Below are 8,977 nucleotides of genomic sequence, written 5' to 3'. Positions count from 1 at the left end.
GTGGAGAATTGTGTTTCGTAGTTGTTTTAATAATAACAATTGCCGATAACAAGGAGCTAGCCCTTTTGAACGAACTAATCCTCTAATCAACTAAACTAATCCTACTATTAACTTTGAGAACAAATTGAACAGGCACATCCGCACACGTAATAAAAACACCTATGAAAGCATTAAGGACGGGGGTCGAAGGATTTACAGAACCGAGCGGTTAGGAGACTCACATCTAGAAATGGATCCATGTCTAGTTGCAAGCTGTGTAAATAACCACCTCTAATGTTTACTGTTCTACTGGCTGCGGCTGGTTTGTTGTGAGAGAAAATTACTGCTGATTGGCTAGTGGCTGGTGCTGATTTGGTGTGAGAGAAAAACAGAACAGAGTGATTAGGGATTTTTCAATGCGGGCCCCAATGCAATACAAGTGGAGCGCCTCATCACAACATAAGCTGCCCTATTAAGGTTGAAGCATGTGAAGGAGCTTTTAACCTTCGAAGCACTACAATTTAAACCTAGTTCACCTTGATTACTAAACAGAACTTCAGCAAGCAAGGATACAGGATAGACAAAAGGTTCCCGGATTCAGGGGATACTATAACAACAAATGCTAGACGCCTAATCCACCTGAGCTCGGACATACTTCGCAAACCCACCAACACACTACTGACTGGAGTCAATTTTTAACTAAAAAAAAAGACTGGAGTCAATTTGAAGATTGGTACGACAACACAGAGCATTCCCATCACAGCTAGATTTCAGGGGCTCAATCAGGGCAAAACCTGAGATAGGTCAATGAACAAACATGGCAGCTTGGCCTATTTACATCGAAGCTTTAGTTGTGTGACAAGCCGACAACCTCATTGGTCCTTGGAACCCATCAGACAAGTTGCATACTCAAGAGTCATTGCTCTCTGAATTACAGCTCCCAGTATTATCTAGGATGCAGTAGATACAGGCATCATTCCTCGATAGTCCATCCTTGACAGGCCACTTCAACTTGTGGAGATAATGCTCAATCCTCAACAGACATTATCTGATTCAGCAACACAGATCAACAAACAGCCGCTGCACCTCAAGGTTGCCATGAACCATTGTTGGGCATATTGTGACGACCAGACATCCTATCTTTGCATGCAGGGCAAATGAAGCCAAAAGAACCAGCCTGCTGTCCGTCAACTGGGCCAAAATGATGGAACTGGCTGTTGCACCATATGCATACACATGTGACCATGCCTCCAGTAACCATCCTCGGCAAAGATGAATCCCATCCTAACTGGACTGAAGGTGGAGGGACACTTCCCATCTGTGGTGCATACCCCAGCACTAGAGTTGGCTCCGATGTGCTCACCAAATTTTGAATGGGCATGTTTGCAAACTGTGACGATACAGCAGGATGTGCAGAATTTGGTCTGGACATGTTCCCAAACTGAGAGGATTCAACAGGAGCTGCAGAATTAGGCCGAGCCACACTCCCAAAAAAATGAGAAGATTCAGAAGGTACAGAATTAGGTCTGGCCATGCTCCCAAACTGAGAGGACTGAGCAGGAGGCACAGAATTAGGTCCAGCCATGCTCCTGAACTGAGAGGACTGAGCATTAGGTACAGATTCAGGTCGACCCTCCCTCCCAAACTGAGAAGATGCAGGAGTTATAGAATTAGGTTGAACCATGCTTGCAAATTGAGAGGATGCAGCAGAGTGTAAATAATTAGGTCTAGCAATTTCGCCTAACTGAGAAGGTGCAGCAGGCACAGAATTTGGTCTGGCAAAGCCCCCAAACTGAGGGGTTCCAGAACTGTGGGGATTAGGTCCGTCCATGCTCCCAAACTGTGGAGATCCAGTGGGTAGAGAATTATTCCTAGCATTGCTTCCAAGCTGATGTGATCCAGTTGCAGCCGATCTAAACTCTCCATGGCTAGAAAATATCCGCTGCTTCTTGGCACCAAATCCAAGTTGCAAATCACACTGTTTAAGCAATTAGAAAACTATCACATGGTTACTCAAGTATTAAAGAAGCTCATTAATATTTATGAGACATAAATCACTCAATGCACTCTAATGATGTCAAGAACAAAAGATCAGTAAAAATATTGAACCAGAACAAGTATAAGTCAACGCTAGAAAGGTAATCCTAATAAACAAGTTATAATAACAAGACCAGCCATCAACAAAACTTTTCATTGGTTAGGGGCACAAAAACATAATGACTGACCAAAACAATAGGATCATATATTAATAAATTTTAATAAATACTAATATATATTCAGAATAAAGTAATGGGCAAATATGTGCTTTTGATACTATTAATGTTCAGGATGAGTGTGGCATTTAACGTATTATATAGTTTTAGAACACAGCAAAAATCAAAGGGGTAGATTCTTTTGTGCCATTGAAGTTTTGCTCTCAATGCAAAAGTTCTTTTTATATTTTGGCAATCAAGAGCTTCTTCTCTATTACTCAATCAACAGGTTACAATCTTCTTGCAACACATGCAGCAAGAAGTCTGGGTGATGCGATTCCCACAAAACGCTACACCTACCCATCAAGGTCTCCTTGGCACAACAAGACCTCCATGCAAAAGTTGTGGGTATGATTATTCTAGCATGACTAATAACTTAGCAATTAGTCAAAGCTGAGTTTGCGGAGCTGGTTCAGCTCAAAAATAACCAGTTCAAGTGGGCTCAATTCTATAAATTACATGTAGTGTGCATCCTTAAGTAAGAAGCAAATTACGCCTTACTTTTGGTTCTTACAGCCAATCTGCTTCATAAGAAGTGTGGCACAGGTCTGTCCAAATTTTTTTAAACAGTAGCAACAAGTGGTCCATAACAGGCGAATGTACTTTGTGACACTTGAGACTACAAAGGCTTCTTGTTGTTAGTATCAATAAGTCTGGCCATGTATTATAGGAATAGAGGGACTATATGCACCAGACTAACGCACCTATTTCAGATTTTGCAAATAAACAACTAGTAATTACCTATACTGCCAACTAATTTAGAACAAATGAATTTAAACTAAAGTGAAGGACGCTAGGAAAAAGCAGAAATACGATAAAGGGAGTAGATGCATTTTCAGTAATAAACAAGAAGCCTGTTGAACAAAGTAAGTTATCCAGATAATTGACATGCTACGTTGACAAGTTGCAAAGCACATCATCAGATTCGCAGCATCTATCAATATTTCTTTTTTTTTATAATCAAAATGCTTCTAGGCTACAAGAATTGTATGATCTAGTTAAAAGGCAATCCATATAGCAAACAGTAACATCATCATAAAGCCATATATAAGAAAATAAATTAAAAAAATAAGAACGGAAACACTAATTTAAGTGGGTATAATTTAAGTGTGTATTCAAAGCATCGTTAAAGAGCGCAAGAGTTAAGAAAACAAAGATATCCAGTCAAGTTTACCTGATCTTGGGTTGTGCTGGTCAATGGAACATCGCCAGCAGATTGAACCGCAGAGGACATGCCAGTAAAATTGGCCTGCGTAGACATAAGACCATTGACATTCCGGCTAGTTCTAGATGCAGCATGAGGGTCACAACCAGAAACACAATCATTATAACGGTTTTGCATCTCGTTATTGGACGTCAAAGAGCCCTTCATGCAGTTGACGTCACTTCCACTTCCTTTGATAAAGTTACCTGCTGCCAGAGTGTTTGATTCTGGTAGTGAAGAACGGTTAGAAGAATCGGGGTTTACGTGAGTAAAGCTGTTATTGAATTGGGCAGAACCCCCGTCAGTGATACCACTGGTTAAGGTACATCTATTATGAGCTTCTTTACTTGTTCTGTTCTTCACATTATCCATCTGTTCCTTGGTATTGGATGTAAGTTCTTTACCACTGTTTTTTGTTTGCACTGGACGCAAAGCCAAACAATCGGCCTTAGTTGCCACAGGGTAGACAGGTTCTGTGCCCAAATTCGCCTGATACACCGTGGTATTGTTCTTATTGGCAAAATGGTTAGCTTTAACAGCACCGTGATCGTGGCCATAAGGTCCGTAACTTGGATCAAAGCTTCTGGAGGCAACAACAGAGGTTTTGTTCACTGTGCCAATATAACTAGATATTTTATTGGTCGATCCAGAACAGGAAGATGTGCTAGATGCACCATCATTGTTATTAAAACTGCCACCAAAACATTTTGCAGTAATAGATGACCGATTATCTTCGTTAAGAGGAGCTGATGTTTCATTATTTGCACTAGCAATGGGGAAAGATATCGTATCCAGAGATGAATTAAGGTTGACATCTCTTGCTCTCACAGTGTTATTGTCAGCATACTTTGGAGCAGCCATGCCATGATCAACAATCCGGTCCTGATAATCATTAGCTGTTCCAAAGGCAGTAGGTCTGGCAACATGGTAACTTCCCAGCTGACCATTAAAAAAAGTTACTCCAGCAAAGCTATTAGTGTTGCTCACAGATTGATGACTAGCGTTTGAAGTTCTTTTTGGAATTGTTACATCAGCATGACCTGTATCACTTGGATACCTAGATATACTTGGAACAACTATAATGGGATGAATCTCTTCAGGTCTACTCTGAGCTTTATTTGGCCCAATGAAATAGTCTGAACAGTTTGTTCTAAATAGCTCAGTAACAGTAGAGGTATTGTCACCATGTTCATTTGAATGACTGTGGTACTGAAAGCCAGCTTCACTGTCAGAAACCTTGTAATTCTGTCCAGGTGATTCGGTCAACTCCTGAAGGGTAAATGAAACTTCTGCTAAGGAACCATTGATTACCCTTCCAGAAGTAGCCTTATGAAAGAATGCTTCTGGAGTCAGCCCTTGATACCTTGCATGAGATCCAACGTGGCCGAAGTACTGTGATTCCTCTTCAAAGGTCTTTTGACAAATAGGACATTCGAGTTTTCCATCTTTGCCTACTACTGGCTCACCAAATTTACCAGTCCTGCGTCTCTTAGCACTCGTTTCATGACATGAAAAATGGTGCTGTTCATATGCAGTTCGATCACAGAAGGTCAAATTGCATTTCTGGCAATTAAGAGAAGCAACTGAAAGTACACCTGAACCAATTTGATCTTGAGAACCTAAAACCTGTCACATACTACATAAATTAAAGGTGAACTAAAGTACATAAAATTATGTTTTAAGCTTCCAACTTACATTATCAGCATCATTGTTGGCACATAAATAAAGCTGTCCTGTGCTTTCATACTGATTAGTTACTGATTTGACCTCTGGATACCCAAGAAGTGACATAAGGTATGCGGAAACTTCCTTGCAAGTAGAAAATTGATTTCCTTTGGGGCTGGAGAGCATGGCATGCACATTTAGCTAGGTGAAAAATCATATAACAAAGTAGATACAAAACACCAAAATTGAAATGGTTTGCCATTTTTAAATGCATCAATCAAGCAGCACATAAACAATACATATTGCAAACCAGATATTTAACATCTCAAGTTCCCAACCCGAATTTCCAAGCAGGAAACACGAATAATGTTATTGACTATTGTGTGAAACATCATAGCAACAAAGATAATGGTTTGAAAGTAGAAAATGTACAGGTTTACATCCAAATGAGGAGAAATACTCTCTAGCATTGTTATAAAAAATGGTAAACAAAAATATAGAGTGGTAAATCTGAGTGCATATGATGGGACACATTAGGAACATTATGATGATTCGAATGCTCACACGCCCCCTTTTTGCAAAGGCCCTCTCACTAAACAGGTGCTGTCTGAACTGCATGCCAGTGAAAGAAACTAATTGCATCACATTAATCCATTGAAAGCCATTATGTTCAAAACCTCAAAATTTCATAGACAATTATCAATTAAAAAAATGCAATGATCCTGATAAGCATCAATTAGGCCATTGACCCATGGTCAGGTAGGTTGCCGTAGTTGCACATACTAGAGACTACACAAGCATTAAAGAGTACGTAAAAAAAAGTATGCAAAGCACAGAAGCAGAACATCGAAAAGGCATAAACACTGTTTGTTACTTAGACAACCACCGTTGGACGCTGCTATATGCCGCCATTGCACCGAAGAAAACCCAGGACTATAACTAGCATGTTTCTCAGTTCAGTGTTCTAATAACATTATTAACATCTAAAACATGTCCCCATTTATGAAGAAGCTGACAGGATGACAAAAATCAGGCTCTGTTAGGTGAACTAATCGCTCAAACAGAAGTTTCTGTACCCATTAGTTTCCAATGTTAAGCAGGAAAAACTGATAGCATTAAGTCTATACATAACTCACCATACACTACTACATCATCTCTGAATAAGTAAAGTAAACATCAAAGCAAGTGTTAAGGTTTTTACTTAATTCTAGCATAGTTCCATTCCAGATTGTAGAAAATGAATCGCTGGGCAAAGTGGCAAACCTCACGTAGCTGAAGCAGTGCACCCAGACGGCGCCCCCCTTCCGCTTGAGGCCGAGCTGCAGACTCCACTCGCGAGGGAGGTGATCCCCGAAAAACGATGCATCCACATACTTCCTGCGCTGCCTCGGGCTCACCCACTTCCCCGCCACGCTAGCGATGAACCCCTGCAGCTCGGCCTCCGAAGCCATCCCTGCCGTCCGCCTCCGCAGCTCCGCGTCGTACGGGTCCGCCATCCCCGCAAGCCTCACCAGGTCAACGGAGATCCCCCTCGCGTTCGTCGTCTCCCGGTCGGGGTCGGGGGGCTCCGTTAGGGCTAGGGTTTGGGGGTCGGTAGGGATCGGAAGCGAGGGGTCGTCGGGGATGAAGAGGCGGCGGAGGTGGCAGGCGACGAGGTACCTATCGGGATCGCTGCGCGCGGTGAGCGACTGGGTGGAGGCGGGGCGGGCGGACGTGGACGACGAGGACGAGGCGGTGCCGAGGCGGAGGCGGGAGAAGGTCTGCTTCCTGGAGCCCGCGCTCTCGTTGAAGGCGGCGCGGTCGATCTTGAGGGGCGGGAGCGGGTCGGCGTCGGGGCAGCTTCCCGGAGCGAGGGCGTGCGCGGAGGCGGCGGCGAGCGCGTCGAGGTCGGACAGCGAGAGCGTCCGTAGGTCCACCACGGGGAGCAGCTCCGTCGCCATTGGCTGCTACGCCGGGCGGCGGGCGCGCGGATTCGAGCGGGGCGCCGGCGGCGGACGGCGGCGGCGGCGGTGGGGGACCGATCCGAGCGTGCCCCTCGCCGAGGAAACTGAAGCGGCGCCTCAGGTTGGTTGTTTTGTCCACACTGAAGACTTTCTCGGATGAGAGCAGGCGGCGTCTGTTGAATCCGGGAGTGGGAGAAGACTCGTCAGCGCCGTTAGATGAGGGGGGCCATGTGGCGCTTGAAAATGGCGTCTTGTGGGCTCTTGTTGGGCTAAAAATTAAGTGCGTTTTTGTCTTATGGGTTGTGGTGTGGGGCATGGAGTCTCATAGTCATAGGCCGGGCCCAGGAGACGGGAGCTTCATAGGCTTTAGTTGTGCGAAAGGCCCGTACCACCTGAGCTCCTGAGTTCGACTCTACATAAGAGCGAATATTCATTCAGAGATAGGTGATATTTTTGTGGACAGCGATGCGTCTATGGTGACTTCGTCAATTCGAAGATTTGCCAGCTTAGTCATCGAAGATGCTTATAGGGGTAGGGTTTGTGTATGTGTGTTCATAGAGATGTGAGTGTGTGTCTGCGTTGTACTGTGTAATCTAAAAATAACTTGGTAGAACTATCTGTTCGAGCATCATGCCATGTGGCGAATTAGCGAGGTGATTAGAGGTGCTCCGTTTCTAAACGTAGGTTACTTTAATTTTTCTAGATTTCTAGATTCTTAGATTTAGCATAACTTGATACTTCATAGTAAATATTATAAATCTAAAAAATTAAAATGATCTATATTTTTGAAACGGAAGGAGTATATCTAGGGCATGTTTGGTAGAGCTCCGGCTCCTCCAAAAAGGGCTCCGGTTCTAGCTCCTCTGGTGGAGCAACTTCTCTAGTGAAGTTGAAGCCGTTTTGAAAAATATTTGTCAAAACAGTTTCACACGTTGGATTGAGACTGTAAAATATCTAAATTGCCCTTTCTTATATTTTTCTTTTTCTTTTTACTTTTTCCTTTTTTCACTTCTTTTATTTTTCTCTCCCTTTTCTTTTTTTCCTCCTCTCCTCCTTGTCCATTCACCCCACCCCCCCTGCACCCACGGCTCCGTCGGCTCCGCCCGCGCCTCCTCCCACACACCGCCGCCGCGAGCTCCAGGTGCCGGCCGCTGCCCACGGCTCCTCCTCTTGCCGCCCGTGCCTCCTCCCCTGCCGCCACCCATGCCTTCTCCTGTCGCCCGCGCCTCCTCGCACCAGCCACCACCACGAGCTCCCACCGGCTGCCTTCGCCTCCTCCTCCTGCCACCTACGCCACCTCCCGTCGGCCGCCGCCCCCCACGAGCTCCCGCCGGCCCTGCACCCGCTGCCAGGAGATGGCGCAAGGTGTTGCGCGCGCAGGGGCAAAGGGGGCAAGCGACTCCAAGAGCCGGACAGAGCCATGTTTTGTTGCCTCCACCTCCCCCAAAGTGCTCCAGAGAGGCTCTAGAGCTAAAAGCCGAGGGTGAAGCACCCGTTTGGCAGGACTCCGGTCGGAGCTGGTTTTGGAGCCGCTCATTGAGCCCTGCCAATCAGGGCCCTAATCCCAGATTAGTTGCAGCCGTGCATCATTTGAGCAACTGTCTGTTGACGCGGCCGTATCGCCCATCCACCCTGCCTGGCACGAATCCGTGACTGCTGAAAAAGTGAAATGCTCAAATAACGCAGCATCCCGTATACGAACACAGCAGTCGCAGTCGCGTATGCACTCGTGTCAAAGAGACAAATACCCAGTGACCGGATGCAAGCTTGGCTGCCATGGCTACTTGAACAATGAATACTTGGAATGTTTCTGGCCGGCCCGAAGGCGCCAACGGACACGCGAACATGCATGATCCATCATCATTGGGGACCCGGCCCGGCCGGTACGCTGTTCGCATGTGCCTTGTGCAATTTTGACCCGTGCTATGATTGTT

General features: G+C 45.2%; 1 protein-coding gene across 1 annotated transcript; it reads right to left on the bottom strand.

Annotated features, from left to right (window-relative positions):
* Nucleotides 1-451: 451 nt before the first annotated feature.
* LOC120712703 lies at nt 452-7,226 on the bottom strand. The gene is made up of 4 exons (XM_039998560.1): nt 6,364-7,226; nt 5,131-5,275; nt 3,406-5,061; nt 452-1,957 (listed from the first exon to the last, which is right to left on the bottom strand). The coding sequence occupies exons 1-4, from the start codon at nt 7,038-7,040 to the stop codon at nt 1,067-1,069; spliced, it is 3,369 nt and encodes a 1,122-aa protein (XP_039854494.1). The 5' UTR covers nt 7,041-7,226; the 3' UTR covers nt 452-1,066.
* Between the last annotated feature and the right edge of the window lie 1,751 nt (nt 7,227-8,977).

This window comes from Panicum virgatum, chromosome 6K (assembly GCF_016808335.1).
Source record: "Panicum virgatum strain AP13 chromosome 6K, P.virgatum_v5, whole genome shotgun sequence".
Lineage (NCBI taxonomy): Eukaryota > Viridiplantae > Streptophyta > Magnoliopsida > Poales > Poaceae > Panicum > Panicum virgatum.
Note: the sequence above shows the minus strand (reverse complement) of the source record. Positions and strands in the feature narration are given on the sequence as shown.